Here is a 24,046-nt window from a genome sequence, read left to right as displayed (position 1 = left end):
TCCATGCACTCTTCTTAGTGCTGGCACTAGTGTCTCCCTGACACTCAAAGGGTGGGATTTGCTTCCCATAGCATATCAGGAAAGACATCAAGTCCACTACAGAAAACAAGGCACTGAGACAAATTCTCATACTACTGCCCAAGGCACAGAGGGTTTGCAGGACAACCTAGCTTCATTCTCGTGACATGGATCGAGGAGTGCTGAGGCTACAATGCCTATGTTCATCCAGCTGAAGGGGAAAAGGTTAGTCCAAAATGGTCTGAAAGTCTGTGCTTAGGGTTGGGTCAGCTGCAGCCTTAAGGATGGTCATTGTCGCCTCTGGGAGCTTCCGGCACAGCTGTTTTTGGGCTGCAACAGAAGATGTACTCAACTTTCATTCCAAAGGGGTGAGGTAGTTCCTCAGCCTGCCTGGGTCAAGTCCTGACCATGTGTAGGCCAGGCATAAGCAGGAGTCCCACCCAGGAACACATCACCACCACTACCACTCTGGGCACACAAGGACCTCAAGATTGACAATCCAGAAACAGGAGCAAAACAAGAACCAGAGGACCACCCACCATCCACCGCATTTAGGAAGCAGCCAAGCAGAGGTGTGAAGGGACTAGGAAGGGATCAGAAGGTTCCTGAGTGAAAGGTGTCTCTCCTGAAATAAGAGGCAGAGTCAGAACAGAGGGAGCAGGAAGAAGGAAGCTGTGAGTGGGCCCCTCCCCAGCAGATGGGTACGACATCCACAGTCTACCTTTGGGTTCACCTAGGCACTCACTGTTTGAGGGGAAGGGGGGAGCTCACCTGTCCTAAGAGGTCCAAGGAGACACTTGTAGATGACAGAGTGAGTAGCCAGCTTGAACAGGAAGGCTCGGTAGCAGAGCCAATGTGCGGCTTCAGGAGGAAAGGAGCCTGAGGCACCCTGGGCCCTTTGTCTCATTCCTGGGGGAATCAGATAAGAGGCTGATGAACCCAGCTGGCCACAGACCCTCATGGCCTCCAAGGAGCTCTCAACAACCCCCATATGCTACAGCTGAGGCCCAGGAATGATGGCTGGTTACATTAGCTCCTGGGTGAGTGCAGGGAGAGTCCCACTGGCTCTCTGCCATCTACGCACCTGGATTCTTGACCTTCAGGATGGCGTAGCAACAGGATGCTAGGTTGGAGATGATGCCCAGAAAGAATACGAGGTTCTTCCTAACATTCTGGCCAAAGGGAAGCTGAATCACACATGCATGGAACCTGGGTGGGAGTCACGGTGGTGGGGAAGAGCACCTGGTAAGTGTTCACATGCATGTGTACAAGTGCAAGCTCTTATCTGTGCATACATGTGAATTATATATAGAGAGTTATTCAAGCCACTGTAAGATGATGTCTTTATGCAGGAAGGCAGGGGCAAGATAAAACGAGGCCTGTCATTGGACAAGAAGGAAGGATGGGTGGGAACAAAATTTTAGAGAGGGAGGGGCCAGAGTGAGGAGGAGGAGCTGGGAGCAGCATGGCAGCAGATGTAAAGATTTTTCTTTGCGCATAGATACAGGTTGCTATGGGTATTTTATAAGGGATTGGTATATACAATCTAGATGTCTAGATGGGCAAATTATATCCTATCAGTTGGATCAGAGGTTACTGTTTTAAGAGAAGGTACAGTGGTGGGATGCAACAAGCCTGCCACAGAACTGGGATGTGTGGGAACGGCGCGGTAACAACCCGCCAAGGTAACTGTGAGTGGGTGCTGCGTGGCACCAGGGAGGTGCCATGCTGAAATGGCTCGAGGACCGCCTGGGTCAGAGAGAGCTGGAGGAAGAGCAGAGCGGCATGTGCTAGGAACCGGTCACACCATTTTTTGTTTTGTTCTGTCTTTGTTCCTGTACACTGACTGCCTAGTCCCTTCCCAGGCGCCCCGTGCACCTGTTACATTATTATCACACCGGGGTAGACTGCCTGATGCTGAGATTGTATTTTCTATAGCACAAGCTCTTCCCCACACCCAGCCCCCGCAACCAGGGAGGTTACTTAAGAGGCGGCCAGATCCATGGTGGCATAAATCTGACCTGTGGTTGGTGTGACCATCTGCCGACTCCCAGCAGAACAGTGCCCTCTGCTATAGCTCTCTCTTCATGAGTCATGGGAAAAACCAATCCCATCCCTACAGAAAGCCTCAGAAGGAAGGGCCTCTGCTGTGTGCCTATGGTCATGTAGAGTAGTGGCTGAAGAATGGATGAATGACATTGGTCTGGCCTGATGCACTTGGTTTAAGATGCAGACAACTAAGGACAAGAATGCACCAGGATGGCTAGGCTGCTTCAGCTGGGTGCTTGTCATGTCTTCTAGCTCGAGACTGGCTTCTCTGCTTTCTGGGGCTTTGAATCCCCCTGCTTCCCCCTTCCCATCCTATTCCTTGTGAAGTGCTTTCTTGGGGGACTCCTATACCAACATCCTCTCCTGTCTCAAGACCACAGGCTCTAGTCAGCACATAATGTTACATGTGCTCACAGCACAGGGAGACCAGAAGGGGTTCTTATCTCACAAATCTGGGGTTGTGTGGAGACTCGAATAAATGCTGTTTTTTTCCTGACCATATTTTAGCATGTTACCCAATCAGGGGGAGCAAATAGCAGCTCTGCCTTGAGCTAGAGAGCCCCAGCAGACAGCATGGCTCGCATTTCTCGACTGTGCCTCCCTCTAGTGGTTGTACAGCCCCCCGACTCACCTGTAGGCCTGAAGCAGGAAGATCTTGTATATATTGATGCAGACTGTCTGGAGGCTGTTCACCTGGAGTCCCAAGAGAAAGAGAACCATCAGCAACGTTCCTGAGATCACGAATACTTTCTGTGTTATCGTCGGATAGGATAAGAAAGCCACTTATGGGGAAAACCCAGAAAATAGAAACAGGCCCCTGTAGGGAGGAAGCAGGAGAGAGCTAAGGCCAAAGCCCACCACGGTGGCCTCTCCTGGACAGAGACCTCAGTAGCCATGCCTAAGAGTCCAAAGCCAAGGTCAGGATCCAAGAAACCTCTCTCTGTGTGGGAGCAGATGTCAGTATTGGAAAGTGATGGAGATGAGCAGGGTGAATGCTCAGGGGTCCTTGGCATACATCCACCTTCCTGCGCCTCACAAACATGCTTATGCATGTACACACATGTGCATGTCCATAAACATGCCCCCATACACAGAACAGGACTTATACTAAGACCTCATAAGAGGTGGCTGCCTGTTTGCTTACCTGCAAGTCTAGAAACAGACTGTGACACTTCAACCGCAAGACTGACAAGAGCTTGTTCCGCATTTTCTTCCCAGCCTTGAAGACACACTGGAAGGTGAGGCTCCTCTTAATTGAGGTCTGGGCGTAACTGCAGCACAAAGGTATCCTGTGTGATTCCCACACTAGCTCCTCTTGAGAGACCAGCACCAGTGTCCTTCCTCCTCTTGTCTCTCTCTGCCACACACTGGAGGCTTAGATGGGGTAGAACCTTCACATGGAACCCATTACAGCTCTTGGTACTTGCTTACAGTACCACCAGAAGCCCCAGACAACCAAATCCAACCAGATGCAGTGAACTTCTTTTAAGTAGCTGCAGCCTGACAGAGCAACTTCCCAGCACAGGGCTCTGACTGGAACAGATTATCTTCAGCCAGATCTTGGTGACAGTAAATAGTAAGGGAGTGCCTACAGTGGTGTTCAGGTGCCCAACAACCTGCAGACTGCAGGATGCATCTTGGTCACCTTGGGATGAGAGATGATGGGACGTGTGAGCTGTGGTTTGGGGAGAAGCAATTCCTATAACTATGCTTTCTTTCCCTTTAGGATGTTTCTAGTCACTCTGGCTGGCCTCCAGAAACTTTGCACCTGGCTCAGCTGATGTGCCCACACCGAAGCCTCAGAGGCTAAGCTCACAGCCACTCTTAACATGGACTCTGGAAGCAGGGACCTTATGGTCTACATATGGTCCTAAATGGCTCTTATCCAGGGCCTGCCTGGCTTTCTACAGGGGCATGTTGTTTTTAGGGTCTAGCAGTATGCTCAGGGGGGAAACTTCTTTGATTGATTTGCCCATGACTCCATGACACCGAAGAGTACCAGGGGCAGGAGCAGGTAAATTGGTGTGCTCAGCACTGAACTGGGAGCTGGGGCAGCAAAAGTGGGTCTGGGAGGCAGAGGTTGAGGGAAAAATGTCTGAGCTGAGGGGTTGGGGATTTAGGTCAGTGGTAGAACCCTGGGTTTGGTCGTCAGCTCTGGGGGGAAAAAAGAAAGAAAGAAAGTAAGAAAGGAAGAAAGAAAGGAAGGAAGGAAGAAAGAAAGGAAGGAAGGAAGGAAAAAATAGAGCTGAATCACAGTGACTGGACCAACTCGGTATACAAAGGCAGGGAGGCTGAGGAACCCAGGCGTGTGAGGGCACTATACAGTTGGCTTATCTGCATCCACCTCTTCCCTTACAATGTGACCCTCCAAAGAGCACAATGGACATGGGGAGTTTGGATCTGAGCTCAGAACAGACAGCTATCAACATGGTGGGCTGTCAGGCTCCTACTGTAATGTCAGGATTTCCATACTTTTCACTCATAAAAAAAGAAATGGTCCAGCTCGTTTTAGCTGTGCCTATCTCAAATCCATCATGTCTACACCGAAGTAGGCGAAGACCAGCTCCAGTCCCCTCCCAACTCCTTATTCTTCATAGAGAGGAGCACCTTGGCTCTATGGTCTGCAGGAGACTTGGGACAAGGTAGAAGATGCTTTCATATTGCCCATGCCCATCTCCACAAAGGAGGGAAACCACCTTTGGGCCTCTATCACTTCAGGCCTCGTGGTCACTTGTGTCTAGAAGTCGGAAACAGAAAGAGGCACCCACAGCACCATCTGCTCTCACAACCTCATGGCTCCTCAGTGTGCTTACCCTGAGTAGTCACAGAATACCTCCAAAGTCTGAGTGTCCAGCAGTAAGCCACACCAGGGAAACAGGCAGTGAGCAGGCAGCTGGTGTGGAGCCACACCACCCAGGGCATCGGTCTCCATAGGGAAGTTCACCATCGTCTTCTTCAAGTTTATCATGCAGCCGTACTCGGGAATGCCATGGACCAGGGTGCTGAAGAAGAGAAGGAACGGTACTTATGAGGGCCTGGAGGCACCCAGCACGTGCCACACACGTTCTCAGAGGTGTTCTGGGACCAGAGGGAACAGATGCTTGTGGGTGCCCTGATGGAACACCAGGCACTCTTGCTCTGGACTGTAGCCTTGTTCCCATCTTCTGTGTAAGCAATGGAGTGATATGGCCATCTGGCCAGACCTCAGACAAGTGGAGAGTTTCACATGACTTTATGGGTCATATCTTAGCATCCATGTGGCAAAGCTCTCCCGATTACCCCCAAAGCCTGTTTTCTTATAGCTACTTTGGGATGTTTGCAGATACGCACTGCTTCTCCTATCAGCAAATACTAATCAATAAATAGACTGCTTGCCTATGGATAGACCTCCCCAGTAAGTTGAATTCGGAATTATTAAATAAACATTGGTGTCTTGAGGTGTGGCTTTTGCATCAGGAGTGATCTTTTCTTCTTACACAATATTCACACTAGTGGGTTACAGTGTGTATTCTAGGCTGTGTTTATAGTATGTGTGGGTTAGGCCAAGATGTTGGACATACCTGGTTGTAAAGTTAATTTCTGTGGCTCTAACTAGAATCAGGTATTGTGGATCAGGTACTGCAGCCTTGCTTAAGAGCAGTGGCCATACATTGGGGTCCCTCAGGTACTGTGAAGTCTGTAGGCTTCTTTTTAGGATAATTGACAAGAGATGAGAAGCCTGAAAGGGGTTAGTGAAACTGAGTCTCAAGAAGTTGTCACCACCAAGGTACTGGTGTTTCCAGTGCTCTGTGCAGACTACATATACTTGTAGCACAAGGATCCAGCGCCTGATAGGTCAAGCTTATCAAGGTCAGTAAGCTATCCCCATTGAAAGCCCCCACATCTGTAGCACTGAGGAGCTAAATGGCCCATAGGCAGTGGCCACTCGGGACAGAGGACACTGTTGTTGAGGAAATTTTCAAAAGTCAGTTTTGGCCCTAAGACCGTGTCAGGGAAATGTCAGGATTCCCTGGGTGAATATCAGGGCAACCTAGAGGGGATGATAGGTGGGGTTGTCCATGCACACCTGTGGGACAGACTTACTACAGGGGCTGACCAGTCACAAGGATGTAGAGTGCACAGGCAAAGGATAGCATCAAGTAGTCACATTCATGGTATAGGAACCAGACCGCTGCTGTGAATTCACCTCAGGGGATAGACCAAGCTGGACCAGCCATGGGTGTCAGACTCTCTTCCTTGGTGCTATAGGTGTCCCATGCCTGGCTGCACAGGTGAGGTGCCTCTGCCACTCTGTAGAGATGCCACTAGGTCTTAGTGACCATATGAGCTTCAGGCACACAAAATTACTAACCAGTTAAGTACCTTATACAGATATGTTGTACATATATACATACATCCTGATCTGACAGCAGAAACCCAGGCATGATGGTCCTTACCTGAGGAAGGCTTTTGCATGGGCCAAGTGAGGTGTCACCAACAGAAAGTCATCAACAAGACGTAAAAGCAACCTTTGGGAAAAAAAAGACACATCAAGAGGTTTCACATATCTACCTTTAAGTGAGCCAACCAATAACCCTTTAAGTACAGGAATGCACAAGGACAAAACAAAGTGATTCTTCAAATGACAGTTTCACCGTCCTAGCAGAAATGGTTCCGGGAACCCACTCAGTGACCCGGCCCCCGAGAGCGAGCGAGCAGTAAAAGGAAGCATTTATTTACCCATCCCGCTGCACCTCGGCAAGCAGCTTGTTCTCCATGTCTCCGAAACACAGACTGCAGAGCAGGGTGGACAGGCTGGAGCCCTGGGGGATGCCCTGGCATTGCACATAGCACCTGGTGGTGATGATGATTGCAGTCAGAAGCAGCAGCCATAGTGTGTTTCACACTTGTGTCTGACACCCCTCCCCATGTATGCATGAACAAACAGACACCATTCAGTAAACATGCTTACAGGCCACGTATACAAAGAGCAGAATCTACCACTGTCAGTTGTTAAGACCTAAGAAGATAACAAATTAAGTACCACCCTTATCTCTTCCATCCCCCACTCTTTTGCTACAATCTGGGGTGGTGCAGACCACATCCCTGTCCACTGACTCCATGGCTCTCCTAAATTTTTAAACAAGAACGACAGGCAATCGGTTTCCTGAACTGAATATTTATCTGGGACAATTCATAACAGGAACATTCTTGGTGACGGCTGTGTGAAAAGAAGTTAATGCCTTCTCAGAGAACACAATGGAACCAGACATACATGCAGGTGCAGACACACAGGTGTAGACAGGGGTGGGTGTCATCAGATGGTCAGGACAAGAAGGTCACCCAGGGAGTCTCCTCTCACATTTACTCAGATCCTCTTCACTAGAGTAACCATCAGGAAACTCTGAGGCACTGTGCACATGGATCTGACTTTTAAGGGTACCAGGCTGAACCACATGAGGATTGAGTTTCCTGCTACCATGGTCAGACTCATGAATCTGCGCTCAGTACTATCAGGACTCAGGAGCACCCACGGCTATGAAAAGACACTTGGTTGTATGTGCATAGCATCCCAGCATGTTCATCTAACATTTCCAACTACATCCTAATACACTGTGGCTTTAATAATAGCCCTTGTCCTGCCTGACTTCATCTCTAATAACCCTGGAATTCTGTTCTATATGGGCACTCATAGTTCCTATCAATCAGCTCAGTAAAAAAAGGAGACAAGTACATACTGTTTTACTAGACTCCGGGTCGGGACTTTGGGTAAAAACGGTCCAACCAAATGCTCAAGCACTCAGCCTCACATCTGATCCTGACACACAAAACAGGCCTTTGTGGGCTGGCGGGCAGCTCCAGGCCAGAACCAGTCTGGGCTCTCTTCACCACAGCAGTGCTTTCTAAAGAGTACCTGTTTATCGATCCCCCCCCCCTTGAAAATGGGTTATAAGCTTAATTATTTTACAGTGCATTCCATATTTTGCAAATGTTAAGTTACAGAGCCTTTGAGTTCTATTGTCAAATGCCTTTACTGCATCTATTGAGATGACCATGTCATTCTTTATCTTTAGGTGCATTTGTGTCAGTGTATGTGTTTATAGGCTTACGTACATCAAACCATCCTGTGCCTCTGTAATAAAGACAAATTGTTTGCAGTGGTGGGGGAAGTGCCTGTTCTGGCTTGTAACTCATGGTAATCTTGGGTGGACATAGCCATGGGCACTGACTGTACTCTTTTCTTCAGCAATCCATGTGCCCTAGGCCTAGCTACACAGGTGAGGTGCCACTTTGATAAAATGGCCAAGGAACACTAAAATCATTAACTCCACTGGAGCCATGCTTATCCAGGAGCTCCTAAGGCCTCATGGGTAAGCAGCTCTCTGGCCCAAGAACCAGCAGAAGGGCAAAGCAAATCTATGAAGAGGAGTAAGGAGGAAGGAATGAGGAGGAGGCAGCCACTCAGAGTTCTAAGTGCTGTAGCCAAGTCAGCCTGCTCAGCAGCCAGGATAGCCTCTACCTACCTACCTCTACCTGTCCTGCCTCTGCCCACATGCCCCATGCCTGTGCCCACCTGCCACCAATCTTCAGGACACTGTGACGAATGAAGTGCAGGAAGAAGCCAAACAGGTTGCTGCTGGTCTCATTCATAGAGATGCTCTAGAAAAACACATCGACAGACTAGCATGAGGATGCTGAATATGGCACTGGGCTGCCACCAGATGCCCACTAGGTCTGGAACCTTACAGCTCACACAGTACCCCCAACGAGCCAAGACAATCCTCCAAAAGTCTCAGTGAGCACGGCTGCCCCAAAGGAGATAAGATGGGGACCGCAGATCAAGTCTAACCTGTCCTCTAAGAGCAGGTGAACTGCCCTATGGTCATGAGGTCAAAACTGAGAAAGAAGATATTTTGACCAGTTCACTGATGGAGCCACTGGTTGGGTAGGGGGGACAGGAGGGTGAAAAGGGTACAACTCTTAGCATGCCCACCTAAGATGGAGGGTTCTGGTTATGTCATGAGGAATGCTAGCAGTCCTTCAACCCTTGCTCACGGAACCCACTACTGAGGAGCATGATGGTCACATCCCTGCATTGTAGCAAACAGCCCAGTAAAGGTGGAAAGCTCCCTCCAGGTATGAACCATCAATACGGAGCCCGAGGACCTGCTCGATGATGACGGAGTCCCTCAGTGCATGTGAGTCCTGCAGATGCTTCACGAACTGGCCCATGTATGGCTGGAGGTCAGACAGGGTGGAGACCTGTAGCAAAGAAGAGAATACTTGAGGGGAAACCAGAGGGGCACATGGTTTTCTGACAGGGACAAGCACAGCATAGCCCAACAACAGAACAACAAGGGGACCACTCCATGGCAGAGCCTTGTGTGGGAAAGAGAGACTCCAGCACCCCAGCAGGAGGCGCCACAGAAACAGCAGCTTCCACCACAGTCAGCTTTCCTCAGGTCAGGAGGCTCCATAATTGTGGTTTCCAATAATGGCGATGCATTATTTTTTCCTGTTTTCTCCACAGAGACAATGTGTGGCCAGGAGGAAGATATGACGGGTAGGGAGGGGATGGCTCCTTAATCCCCTGCAACAGACCCTCAAGGAGGCCTGACTTTTATCATCAAAGTGGCCACCAAAACCTGTGTCTGCAAGACAGGCTGTCACCAGAAGGAATATAGCACCATCTACTGACACGGCATGGGAACAGGCCTGAGCATGCCAGGTGTGGGCAATCTAGAGGAGTGAATATGGCAGTCTACTTACAATCCTGCCTCATTCTCTCATAGGCTGAAATCACACACCGGCCTTGAACTTTAATGCATTATGTATACACTTACGAAGCTATCATCATGAAGCTTATGTACGATCAGCATGTGACAGCACAAAACAAACAAAAGTCTCATGTGCCAAGTGGGTTCGTTATAGTGTCAGGAGTAAAGACACCCAGAGCAGTTAAAGCACAAGAATTAACCTAGAAGAGAGAGACAAGACATATTCAAGGCAACTAAGTGACATGGTCTTAAATAAAATCAAGAGGTTATCTAAAGTTATGGTAAACAAATGAAGATTTTGAACAGGATGATAACAAAGTGGCAACAAGCCAGAATGGGCATGACACTACTAAGGGCTGTTAGAGAGAAATGTGTAACTTCAGGTGTTTTACCTGGGGCTGGTGCATCAAAGGCTCAACAAGTAAAGACACTCAGGGCCAAACCTAAAGACTTAGTTCAATTCCCAGAATCCACATGGTAAATGGAGAAAACTAACTCCTCCATGCTGTCCTTTAGCCTCTCCACAGGCGCATGGCGGTTGCTCTGGTTGAAGCAGGGAAGGAATCTCCTGGGTGCAGTGATTATGGAGATGCCCTTGCCACAGGAGGCACATGGCCACTACACATAGTCACACATGTATAAGGTTTGCCTCAGAGAGAAGCACTGTGCCTCTCCCAGGCCTAAGTACAAACTCTTCCACCTTTAAACCTGCAGACCCCACCTGCCTACTGAAGAGGTCAATGGATGCATAAATCATTAAGCTGCCCCAGAGATTTGGAGAGGACAGTTGCTGGCATCTCCTGAAAGGGGAAGCTCTGTTGGGAGTTCCCGTAGATTGAGGCAGGCTGGGCCAGACAACTGGTCACTGGCACCGTGAACACCCACACCACCATGGACATGCCACAAATGTGGACCTATCACAGCCACACCCATGTCACTGACAGATACCACACATCCATGATGTGAACAGGCCGGTGCCACTAACATGCTCATGGGACTGACAAGAATCCACTATGGTCTTACCTGTCTCCTAAAGAACTTGTGGTCTTGGCCTTGGCTATCTTTCTGGACTACTGCGTACTGGCGGATACAGTATGTGTTCTCCAAGTGCCCGATTATATTGGCAACAACCTCCATGAGCTTGTCCTGGGGGATGGCATCAAATGCCCCAGACACGTCTACCTGTAGAACACATGTGAAGACCACTAAGCATGGTTGGGTCCAGAGTCAGGGGTCCTGCAGGGAATGGGGGGATGCAGGAGGATACGCCACTCTTCTCTACTTCACTATTGCACATTCTCATCCCAGAAATTTCCTGTTCCAGACAAAGAACCCTGGGGCATAGTGGGCCTATAGTCCCCTCTGTATTCCCTCTCTATCCCATTGCCCCAGATTAAGGACCCTAGGAAAAGGAGAGCCTACATTATCCCTGAAGAACCTCAAAGGCCCTGGCTAACTCAGATACTGAAGCATCCAGGCCCTGGAGGTAGTAAGGCTTGGCTGCTTCTCTGAATAGGACCCAGCATCCAGAGGGAGCTCCCACAGAGCAGAGCTCAGAGGAGTTGGAAGGTACTATCCAGGGAACCCATACAGAGCTCAACGCTGTTCTGGGAGCTAGTTACACCTCCAAAAGGGGGCCCCCTGATCCTGAGAAAACTGGAGGCCATAACATTTTTGGCCTGTAAACACTCACAGACCAACACTCCCAATCACCCGCTTGAGGCGCAACAGGGTCACCCAGTGTTGGCTACTCCAAGGAGGTCTCTAGAGCCCAGTCCATGATAGACAAGAGTCCAAATGTGATAGACAAGAGTCCAAATGATGACCTTAACAAAGTACATCCTGGGTGTCTGGTCCAGAGCACGCACACGTAGCACGAAGGTCCGCCAGGTCCTGTAGATGTCATTCAAACCCAGTACAGAAGCCCCCATAAGGTTGGGGTGTTTTGTCCGCTCATAGTTGAGCACGCTGAACAGAGTCTTGAGACGATGGGTGAAATGCTGGGTCTGAGCAGTAGAAAACACTTTAGAAAGGGACCTGGCATACCTGACCACCCTGATTTCTCAGAGTAGACTCCTATAGCTCAGCCCAGAGCCAGAGTCTTAGAAGACCTATCTCACTAAGTCAACTGACTGTATTTGGGACCCTAATCCAACCTGCCTCAACCTGTTCTCACCCACCCACCACTGCCTTCTAGAAACATGCCTACTGGGCTAGAGTCAGGTTCAGGGTCACCTTCAATCACAAAGGTCCACAAGCTGAGCTGAGGCATCAATAGCTTCACATTGTCCTCTGAGGCATTACTAATGACCACACAGGCGCTGGTAGGAGTCAGAACTATTACTGACATCCAGATATGGGGATGGGTGGCAGATGCCCCCTGGTTTGCCCCTTAGCCTAGAAGCCATATAGTGCCTACCCTACCTGGCAGGATCCTAGAGGGATCTCCAGGGCTTGTGTCTCAAGCTCTCTGGCTCTTGGGACCATCTCCCCATCTCTAGGACCTTTTCACATGTTGAATTTTTAGACTCGGGAACAAGAAGTTACTTAACCTCCCGCAGAACTTCAAGAGCCCTTATACAAGTCAGAGTATAGACTTAACCAGTAGTACAGGGGCCAAGTTCAGTCACCTGCTTCTTTTTGCCAAAGGCTCTGGCACCCATGCTATAACTCATGTTCACAATGGGCCGGAGACCGCTGGGCTTGGGGATGAAACGCAGTCTGCAGATAGGCGTGGCTAGCCAGGTGTCCTCATAATGCCTGAGCTCCTCTTTTGACAGCTCCCGTAGCTGAACTCTCTCAAGGTGTTTCCTGTTGCAGAGAGCACTGTGGGGTTATGATATGAGCAAGCAAGGAGTTCATGACACACATCCTATCAGGGGGGTTGGGAACTTGGAGCACTTGACATCCGACCATGCTACGGGGCTACATCTACGACCATAGCAACCCACACCAACCAGACACCCCACAGAACTGTCTGCATGGGGTACATGACACGTAGCCTGGGTTGGCACCTGGGACATCTAGTCCCATAGTCTACCTTTGGTGTTCCATTCTTGGGGGTGGGGGTCCCTTTGAAGCAATCTGCCAACTCTTATGGATATTCTGGCTTAGACAAGGTTTGAAAGTAAAACGTGTCCCTGCCGCCCCCCCCCCCCCAGGAAGCTTGTGCTCGTTGCTAAGGATCCCCACAAGCACAATATGCAGGTGATGTGCCATACATAGCCAAGGCTGTACCTCAAGAAGGCTAACATGGAGCTGGGTGGTGGCAGAGTACACCTTTAATCCCAGCACTTGGGAGGCAGAGGCAGAGGCAGAGGATCTCTGTGAATTTGAAACCAGCCTGGTCTAGGGAACTAGTTTCAGGACAACCAGGACCACACAAAGAAACCCTGTCTTGAATAAACAAATAAAACAAAAAACAAACAAAGAAAGTTAACAAGGTACTGGTTGCTCCTCTGCTCCCTCAGCTTGGCCTTTGTAACTTTCCCTGAGATAGCAAACTCCAGCTCAATCAGCACAGAATCTCAGCCACCCAGAGCCCTGCCACTTCTCAGGGGAGACCCTTATGGTTTCCCACTGAGGAGACACTTCTTTCAGGGGTAGCCATGAGATGGAATGCATCTGCTCCTGTTTGATTAAAAAAGTTCTCTTACTTCAGGGATCCTGTAGATGGTACTCCAACTTATGGTTTCACAAGCAAGAAAGCAGCATCTCCAGTCCATGGCTACAGGGAGTCCATACCCTCAAGGTGCATGCCCAGGCAAGCAGGTGCCACACGCCGTGGGCATCAGTGCCTCTGTGCATGTAAACAGGAGACACTGGTATCAGAGAGGCTGTGTGGTACCTGATTCCAATGCTCTGCAGCTTGCTCCACACACTCTTGCGGTAGAAGAAGAGGCGGTTCTTCTGGAATGTGGTCTCTGTGATGTAAAAGAATGACCTAAGCAGCTGTATCACATATGTGTCCATCAGCCAGAACAGGAACATAGCCAGGATCCTCTCCCTCAGACGGTGCTCTGCAGCAGGGACACAGTCCTTCCCTGAAAGTAGTAGATATTCAACATCCATGACTCACCTCAGACCCACAGTATCCAACATGGAAGCCATGGGTCCCAAATGAGCCCATGGGGTGCTGCTCTGGACATGCTGAGCTCTAATAAAATGTATTAATAAAGTAACGTAACCTTTGCTTGTACACTTTTTTTAGGTTGTAAACTAAAGTTCCTGACAAAGCCATGTCTGTGGTGGGGATCCTGCAGTACTACTGACTACAGATGAAGAGATGCTGACTGACAGAAATGCTCTTAAGGCATCCTTCATCCCCCAATAGCCATTCACTACCAATCTCTGAATCTGACCTAGCACCACTATGACTATCCAGTGATTCTTTCGGGCTAGACTTAGCAAATCATGGCTTCTACCAACTCTAAATACAATTATGTCTTCAGATAGGAGATAGGGACAAGGCTCAGTTGGTAAAGTGCTTGCTGGAGGGGCTCGAAAACTGAGTTCAATTGTCAGAACCCATGTTTTAAAAGCCAGGAGTGGTGACATGTGCCTGTAATTCCAATACTACAGAGGCAGAGACTGATGGACTCCAGCTGACTCAGCAGGCTCCAGGTGATTAAAGAGGATACCTGGTGTCAACCTCAAACCTTCTAACACACACCTCAGGCAAACCTCAGTGGGAGCTGGTGCTAATACTACTGGGTCACTGACCACACACACACACACACACAACCACTGATTAGTGCAGTTCAGAAATGTCTAGAATGAAGTAGAAAACTTCCATGCATGGAAGTTATGAGTTCCAAGCACCATAACAGCTGTATATACTTTGTGTATCTCCAGATACCATAGGGACCTCTTTACCCAGGAAAAGGTGGGTTGGCCAGCAGTGATGAATATGAAAGACACTTGTGAAGGAGAAGGGGAGGCCCAGGACTATAAACTAGAAGATAGAATAAACAAAGAAAGAAGGAAACAGGGTTGGAGAACTCAGTGGTTAAGAGCACTGGCTGCTGTTGCAGAGGATCATGTGGTAGCTCACAACCTCCTGGAACTCTAGTTCCAATCTGGTCAGCTCTAGCACCAGACAGGTCATGGTGCACATACATACATTCAGGCTAAACATTCATACACATAAAATGATCATTAAAAAACTGGTCATTATATGGAGGAAACAGTGTAGAAGGTTAAAACTAACAAGCAGTGACTTTAGCAAAACAAGAGTGATGTTCTAGTTTGGGAACAGGGATGCTGAAGGCAGACCTAAATCAGGAGAAGGATAGGGGCTAATGGAGAAGCTGTCAGAGTTCCAGGTACGTTAAGGCTCAAATGTCAATTGACCACTGACAGAGAGCAGTACATACAAGTTCTTACTGCTAGAAGGTAAAGACAGAATGAAAACATGTGCAACAAGGTAATGTACTTTACTCAGATAGCAAGACACAAGGGGCACTGTAGGAACTAAGGGCAAACTGGCTGAAGAAATGGCTCAGCTGTTAAGACATTGGCTGCTTTTCCAGAGGACTGGGGCTCGATTCCCAGCATCCACATGGTGGCTCTCAAGCATCTGTAATGCCAGTTCAGAAAGACTTGATGTTCTCTTCTGGCTTCTGCAGATACCAAGCACAGAAAATTGTTTGCAGGTGTGAGTGTGTGTTTGTGTGTGTGTGTGTGTGTGTGTGTGTGTGTGTGTGTGTATGTGTGTGTGTATTCAAGTAAAGCACATATTGTAAACTAATGAAAACTGAAAATAACAGAGGCAGCGTGTTCTGACATTCTTAGAGAGACAGACAGACAGACAGAAGCTAAGCTTCTCAGCTAAGTGACAACTGTCAAACTGGCAAGACAATATAAAAAATCACCTGCATGCTGTGAGAAGACACATCTAAATTCCAGGAATGCAAAAAATTTGAAAGCAAATTTTAAAGGGGGAAAAAAAGGCATAACAGGGAAACAGCAAAGTGTATAGCTCTTGGTCAGGTCACCTAGGGACAAGCTGCAGTTGTCCCCCTCCCTGGGACTTTCCAAACATCCAAGAATGTTGTGAGGCTCTTAGCCAGGGTAAGTTGCCCCTGCTCTGAGACTTTTCCAAAACACTCAGTTCTGAGAAACAAAACAAGGACTGGCTGATAGCCACAAGGTTTCATAGAAAAGTCCCAAATATGCATCATCATCAGCCTAAACCCTCCTCATCCAATTAATCCAAGGGTCACTGTAACCCACCAATGAGACAACAAGACCCCATGCTGTTGCTGAAATCTGCCCTCAGAACTGTATAAAAAATTGTGTACTTTGAAACCTCAGGGTTGTCTCTGTCCCACTTGCAGAACTCATCAATTAAATCTCTTGCTTATTGCATTGTTCTTAGTCTCTGTGTCTTTGTGGGAGTAGACACCCCAATCGCTGGGCTACGTGGGTCCAACAAAAGCAAGCCCAGTTCAGTCAGTTTGAGTTGATGGTAAACTCAGCAGGATTACACACCATTAATCTCAGCTTTGCCAGAAGCTGGTAAGAAAGAGGGTTGTAAGTCTGAGGGCAGCCTCAGTAATTTATTGAGAACCTATCTCAAAAAAACAAAACAAACAAACAAACCCAAAAAGTAAAACCTCTTTTATGTTAAAAAAAAATCACTGTAGACATAATTTATATTCTGGTAATCAAAGATCTTCTAATCAGAAAGATAAAAATTCCAGCTGGATGTGGTGGCAGTGGGCAGGGGTGGGCAGATCTCAGTCAGCCTCATCTACAAACAAATCACAGGTCAGCTATAGCACTGCCTAGTAAGATCTTGTCTCAATTTTAAACATAAAATGAAAAAATTGTTAACTAGTGCACATGCTTAACAATGCTGCATGTAAATACCACCAGAATAAGAAGAAATTAGCCCATCGAGAAACATAGGTAGCTCTCTTCCTATTTCATGACCAGAGGGGATATGGACTTTTCCTGTATATACTTGACATAGTAGACACAAAATTCTCAGGATTCAGAAGTACAGTGAACATTTAGGAAAACTGCCTGTACAGAGGTGCAAGTTTGTAGCACCTTCTAATAACATCTCCAAAAACCAGAAAATTCTGATAACAAAATGGCCACATCAGAAGCACTAGATGCAGCTAAGGCAGTAAACAGAAGGAAATGCATAGCCAAATACCCAACTTATGACGTTGGGGTAGTGGTGGGGAGCCAGAATAAACCTGAAGAGACAGGAATAAAATTCTAAAGAAAACTCTAACAGACAGCACACTTAAGTTTCCACATACAAAGTGAAGGTCAAAGGAGTTCTTAGAGCAGGAAAGAGACAAGTTCAAATAAGTCTAGAAGGGCAATCATAAAATTGGATGTAAACTGGCAGGATCTGGCAAAGTCTAGTCTAAGCAGGAAGGAGCCTGTGTCCAGAATAAGGAGAGCTGCTACCTGTCGGAGGAGACAGATGTTGACCAGCTTCAGTATCTCCTTTCTTCCAGGGGGTTAGTAACCCTAGGCAACCAACACTGACAGCTGTGGGTAAGGGAGCCAGAGAGACTTGAAGGAATGAGAAGTCAGGGCTCAGCTGGTGGGATGACTTGCAATAGCCACACAGGCTCTGTGCTGCAGCTGGAGAGTTAGGGATGTTTTGTTTCAAGATAAGGTCTCTGAGTGTAGCCCTGGCTGTCCTGGAATTCACTCTGTAGACTAGGTTAGTCCCAAACTCTTAGAGATCTGCCTGCCTCTGCTACCAGAGTGCTAGGATTAAAGGCATGCCCCATCACCTCCAAGGCAGGCATGTGTTTTGTTTGTTTTCGAAACGGTGTTTCTCTGGGTAGCAGAGCCCTGGCCATCTTGGCTGTCCTTGAACTCAGAGATCCACCTGCCTCTGCCTCTGAGTTCTGGGATTAAAGGTGTCCAAGACAATGCTCTGCCAAGCATGTACTTTTAAAGGCTTACTTCGTAGCTTCCCAAGATCATCCACGGTGGATAAACATGGCTGCATCATCTTTTCTCAATAACTTGTTAATATCTTAGGAGTTTGGGAGAGGGGAGAGCAGGATAGGGAGCTTAGTCCCTTCCAGGCATGCACAGGTTGTAACAGGGGGGCTGGCTGAAAGGGAAAGGGCCAAGTCGTGACCCAAGAAAACTAGGCAAGGAGGGCACAGGTGAACAGTCCCCTTTACACACCAGGCTCACTTCCCAGTCCCTTCTCATCTCTAAGATGGGACAGGGATCTTCACTGTAGGAAATAATCTTTTCATTTATTTCTCCTAAGTTCACCCTACCCTTTGTGGACCGAGCAGCTGCAACATCATAACTTAAGCACACATATGCACACTGGGACAACCAGAAGAACCTTTGAAACTCAGGTGCCTCACTTCCCATGAGGACAATGGATTCCTGTGTTGGTCTGACATTGTTATCAGTGAGGCACCATTCCACAGGGGGATTATGGGTAACCTGGAGTAGTGAGACAGGCTGACTCCTTACAGCCTTCAAATTGATAGTGAGACTAGGCCTAAGAACTGGGCAAATCCAGGCAAGTTACTAGAAAAACAAAACAAACAAAAACAGGCTCTAGGTAGCTAGTCAGAAACTATCCTGCCATTAGAAGCTGCCCAGCCACTTGGCCTGAAGCAAGGACAATGGGTCAACAAGTTTCCAGACCTCCCCAGTAACAGTTTCCAGTGCCCATGCCCTAGTAATGGAATGCCCCTAGAGATGGAGTAAGAAAAAGGCCACCTACCCCAGAATCTACTAACATGCTTTCAATCTAGCCTGAGCTTACTTGGTTGTCTCCCCATCTTGGAATAAGAGGACCGCTCCCCACCCCCACCCCACCCCCGGATGCTGGATTTCTGCAGAACAAAATGCTCCTTGCTTCTGCATACTACTTTAGTCTGGGTAGTCATTCTTCGGCAAACGAACCCTCACATTAGCTCTCACTAGTGTTTCCAGACTCTTTTCTTCTTACCAGGTGCCAGGACTCTCATCCACCCTGCTCCTGGACTGCTCATTTGTTCACCACAAAGTCCCCAGCACTGAGAACCTGCCCAGGGCAAGGTGAGCTGGAGGGAGCTTGGGGTCAGACACTATCAGCTGGAACTCGTCCAACTGTTGACTGAATAAAGCCACCACACCACTGGGGACCTGGGTTGCTGCCACCCATTGTTTCCCTTTTCTGGGCCCTCAGTGCATTCATCATGCTCACCTGGGCTGCTGCGGAGCCAGTGGCAATCTTCCACTTTCATCCTCCACATCAGTTCCTGCAGCGATAGCTTGTCATACTTCCCCAACGAGATGAACTTCTTTACGTTCTTTAAGAAGCGGCGCTCATTGTGCCTGGTACCCCAGAGACCAGCAGGCACCAGCTTTCGGAGACAGGCCCGAAGGAAGCCATATACCTGCCAGGGGTTGCTGTGCAGGCTGAGTAAATTCATGAGGTGCGGTGGGCTGGCATTCAAGGCACCTGCCCCCTGATGGTTTCCTGTCTGAAACCTGCAGTGCGACCTGAGGAGTCTGACATATTGGCACTCTGTGTGGTTCTCAAGCAGCTGAAGGAATAGGGGCCGCATCTGCCAGTATCGGCGTGCTAGGCGGTTTGTCCCACGGAAGGGTCCAGATGTCCTAGGCCTCGAGCCCAGAAAGATGACCTCCACCAGCTTCCTGGCCCCAGTCAAGCTAGGCTGAAGGTTGTTGAGTAGAAATGACGGGTTTAGTTCCTCTTGGCCACCTCCCCTGGAGTAAAGGAAACATCTAGCCTCAATAAATGGCCTGAGCTGAAAGGCAACTTGGGGTGGTGGTGACATCGGGGTTTTGGAGCTGGGCTTATGTTTACAGCACACCGACCCAGTGAGACTTAGGTCAGATGCCTTTCCTTTTGAAGACAAAATTTTCTCTGCTGTAGGCACCTCGGGCGACTCAGCAGGACTTGGCACCCATGTTTTGCCTGACGGGGCTGGTACCACTTGCCTGTGGGATTCCTTCTCCACTCTCAGGGCAGGTTCGCACCTAGCCTTCTTAGCTGAAGGCACACTTGTACCGGTGAGACTCAGATGCCTCTTCGTACCTTGTGATGGCAAAGCCAGTGGTTTTGGTGCTTTCTGTTGATTACTGTTTTTGATCTGGTGTTCCGACCCAAGGTTTGTGAAATTCCTGCCCACGGGTCGAGTGGGCCCATAACTATCGGACACAGAGGGTCCACTCGACCCGTGGGCAGGACAGATTTGGTACAGAGGTGACCCACACACCTGGTAGGCACAGCTGGGGGGCACCAGCAGGTAGAGCGCACAGTGCACCAGCAGGTAGCCCAGCAGGTCATCGCCCACTCGGCTCAACAGGAGCATCCATGCACCACTGACACGCAGGGTCTCAGTAACCGAGTTGGGCAAGTAGTTACGCACGCTGGTAGTGAAGGCCATGGGAGGCCCACCTCTGGCCCCGTTAAGCAGGGCAAAGCCAAAAGTCAGCACGTTCCTCTCGCCACGCTCGCAGAGTCTCTGCACAACCCTGGCGACCAGCTCTTTCAGGGATGACACCTGGTAACGAGAAGATGGTCTCGACACATGAGCTAGACAGCGCTGTTCCCCGTCTTCAAGGCTTTCCGCACCCGACCCATGGAGATCCCACCTGGAGGCCCACCTGGTGGAAGGAAAGGTCAGCCGGTGGAGGCTGTGAGCCCCAGGGCACGCACACTAGGCACTGGGCAACCAACCTGCGGAAGGCCTTCGGGTCCCCGGGTTGCACAAGCCGCCTGCCCTCAAGTCCCAGGCGCCCCACAAAGGTTGCCAGTGGCCACACCTCCCGATACCGGCTGCGCAGCAGAGAGCGCACCGCGGGGCAACGAGGAGCGCGGGTCATCGTGCTCAAGGTCGGGATGGGTCTCCCACATGCGGGAACCAAGATGCAGGCGTGTGCCTAGAAAATAGTTAGAAACCCGGCCATGGAGAGCCCGCGGCGGGGGAAAGAAATGAAGCTGGGATCGGAGGAAGGGGCGGGATCCTAGCAGACAAAACCTGGTAGCGGAAGGGGCGGGGTCGCAACAAGAGCACTTTTCGGTTGATGGTCCCGCTCTACTGACCAGGTGTGTTCCCCAGCCAAATTAAGTGGTTGCCGGAAGTGTAAAAGTAATGAGGTTTCTTGTAGGGTTTCTTTTCCTCTACAGAATGCTTCTCGGCTTCCCTTTTCGCCCGGAGCTGGGGGCCCCCAAGTGGTCTAGACGGGCTGGGGTGTGGCAAGCAAAGAAGCCTATGCTTGACCTAGTGAAGGTTAGGATAGGCGGAAGGACCTAAGGCTGACAGTTCCTGAGCTGGCCGCTGCTGCCTGCTGTGGTCGACAAAGACAATGACTGGGTGGAGTGGTGGCAATCTCAGTTCTTCTCAACCAGGCTTCAAGATTACAGCCGGAATGCTACTGTACAAGTTCTTAAGACTTTATTATGGTGTTACCATACGCTCAGATCCCAAATATGTTCCGTTAACACTCACCACCGAAGGAAGAGGGCTATGAAAAGCCCTGCATTAGCTTTTCTTACTGTTCCAGCGGCCTTCACCCCAGGGTCCAGAGCATCTCAACTCGCAAACCATAATGAGGCCAGGGCCACTGGGTGAGGGCGCTTTAGTGTACACAGCCAAAGCAGCGACCTCGACCTTAGGATGGCAGCCTCCTTAGTCTGACGGTTGCAATGGTACCTTCACTCGCGAGGTGGGAAGGGGGTGGGAGTTGTTGGTGTGGTGTGTGTGGTGACACTACCCCTAGCCATAGCTAGAGGGGGCGGATGAAATTTGCATCTCTGGGAAATAGGGAATCTGTGGTCTGCACAGTAGCTGAATTTGGCAAACACTGAAATGCTAACAAATATAACCTTTGGTGCCTTCAGCTTTCTGAGGAAATTGCTTCTATCCACCGGCCTAGCATTTGAACAGGAGCTTTTTTGTATTTACTCCCTTATAGGAGGTCTGCTGCCTTGTAAATGCTCAGGATTACAGGAGCTATTTTAGAAGTCTGTTTAGTGGGCATCAGTCTTTTCGAGGGGTGTGTTTGAGATTTGCTTAGTTCTGCTACTTAGGAGATATGGGCCCGGACTGAGAAATTTATACCAACAACAATGAAGAAGAATCCAGCACAGAAAACAGTTTAAAAAATAAGAATATGGCTGGGCATGGTGGTGCACACCTGTAATCTTGGGAGGTAGAGGCAGGATGAGAAAGAATTCCAAACCAGGCCAGCTACATGGTGAGATCAAGGTCCACTTGGGCAAAGTGAGACCCTACCTCATAAAACAAAGAAGAGGAGGGGATGGGGTGGTACATGCTGACTACACACGAAGCCCTGGGTTCAAGCATCAGGATCAAATAAAAACAGACTAAAAGACTGAAGCAGAAAACGTGTAGAAGTTGTCTATGATGAAAAAGAGAGCCTTCTTGCAACAGGCCAGCTTTAGAAAGCTGTTCTTAGAGACATGAGGCCAGGTAGAGATTCTTTTGGGAGTGGCTGCACCCCAGGAGCTATCCCTGAGACAGACAGTGGTAGAGGTTATAATCGCTCAGGGAAGGAGGTGGAGGAGAGAGGACCCCAAGTGTCCCTACCCACATAGGAAACTGTGTAGGAAATCCTCAGGGACCTGCCATGCTCTCCAGTCTGCTACTCCAACATGCTGGCAGCAAGTGACTCCCGCTGGATTTCCCCATCCAGAACCAGAGCAAGGGTCTGGATGGTGCTGCTGTTTGGCTATTGCTGGGCACGTTTGGAGATCACTGGCACTGGTTTACTTCTCAGTGGTCAAGATGGAAACAATAATTCTCATTTACATAGTTTGCCACCGACACAGCAATTTCATACCCACTGTTTCACCAACGTCAAACAGCCCAGGAAGCATGTGAGTGAATGCCACCACACACTTTTACAGGTCCCAAGGCGGGTGACTCCCTGACTTCCCAAACAGCACCTAAGGAGTGTGTACTAGTTTTGGGCATAAGAGTCCTGGCACTAACCAACTTGACCTTTCCTTAGATGGTTACCTTGTCCTGTTCTCTCAGTACCCCTTCCTTCACAACTGATACCACTCCCATCTCTGTTTGCTTCATCCTGCACATTAAACCATCTATGAAAACCAATAAAAAGTACTTAGGGCACAAAAATCTCTTTGAATGTCATTATTTAATCCTCACGGCTTGGCAAACAGAGCTCAGTTCCTTTTTTTACATCTTTGGATTTTTGAGCCCTTGGAAGTTATTTGACGAGATATAAGAAAACAGTAAGATAAAATCATCCACTTGGTCTTGGAAAGGTTGTATTTGCTTATGGAATTAAGTCTTTTAATTGTTCCCTTTGTAAGCACAGGACTGGCCAGGCTATGCAGTCCTTTCTCGGAGGATGGGGTCTCTGTGAAGCCTTTCAGAAGAGATGTTTCTTCCAACGTGAGCTGGCTGTAATCATGAGTAGCAAGGGAAGGGAGAGAGGTGTAAGATTAAGCCACTGGCTTCGGACACTGCTCAAGAGCAGAGGAAGGCCTAGCTGAGCCCCTGTAAGGAGATGGCTGCCTCTAGCCACTTCCAACTCTTCTCCCACTTCAGGAGGCTTTTAATGGTTCTCATTCTTCTGTGCCACAATTTAATAGCAGCTGGAAAGATCTTTGAAAGATATATGGGGGGACTGACCTGTTTAATAAACCCACCACAGTCTGCTTGTTACCTACCAGTCGTTTACTCTAGGTTTCTGATCCTCACTCTATGGCTTCTGGCTCACCACAGTGATGTGTGTGTGTGTGTGTCTGTATGTGTGTATGTCTGTATATGTGTATGAGTGTATATGTGTCTGTGTGTGTTTGTCTCTCTGTGTGTATATGTACAATTGTATATGTACAATTGTATATGTACAATTCTGGAAGCAGTGCTGGTTCCTGCCAAGTCTTCCCTAGACTATAACAACAAATGTTTCACATTTTAAGTCTTAGAATTCATAGCTTAACAAAATATGAAGAAAAACCGAAAAAAAAAAAAAAAAAAAAAAAAAAAAAAAAAACCCTCCAAACACATAGAACTTAGGAGGCCAAACAGGATTGACATGAGTTCAAAGCAATTCTGAGCTACCAAGCAGGAGTATCTCAATTAAAAAACAAAACAAAATTTAAAAAGTCCAAACACAGAAGTGCAAGAATGAGTGTAGGAAGAAACAAGAAAAATGTGCCCACAGTGTTGTTAGATGTAAAAACTCCACAGCTACTGAACATAGTCATTGCA

General features: G+C 48.6%; 1 protein-coding gene across 1 annotated transcript; it reads right to left on the bottom strand.

The window, feature by feature from the left end:
* Positions 1–244: 244 nt before the first annotated feature.
* TERT (telomerase reverse transcriptase) lies at positions 245–20,666 on the bottom strand (the record flags this gene model as incomplete). The annotated part of the gene is made up of 16 exons (XM_080933521.1): positions 245–348; positions 790–914; positions 1,099–1,227; positions 2,699–2,760; positions 3,212–3,338; positions 4,881–5,069; positions 6,504–6,575; positions 6,787–6,900; positions 8,621–8,706; positions 9,214–9,309; positions 10,848–11,006; positions 11,651–11,830; positions 12,455–12,635; positions 13,672–13,867; positions 19,018–20,344; positions 20,448–20,666. The coding sequence occupies 16 exons, from the start codon at positions 20,664–20,666 to the stop codon at positions 245–247; spliced, it is 3,366 nt and encodes a 1,121-aa protein (XP_080789647.1).
* Between the last annotated feature and the right edge of the window lie 3,380 nt (positions 20,667–24,046).

This window comes from Micromys minutus, assembly GCF_963924665.1.
Source record: "Micromys minutus genome assembly, chromosome: 20".
In the NCBI taxonomy this organism is placed as follows: Eukaryota; Metazoa; Chordata; class Mammalia; order Rodentia; family Muridae; genus Micromys; species Micromys minutus.
Note: the sequence above shows the minus strand (reverse complement) of the source record. Positions and strands in the feature narration are given on the sequence as shown.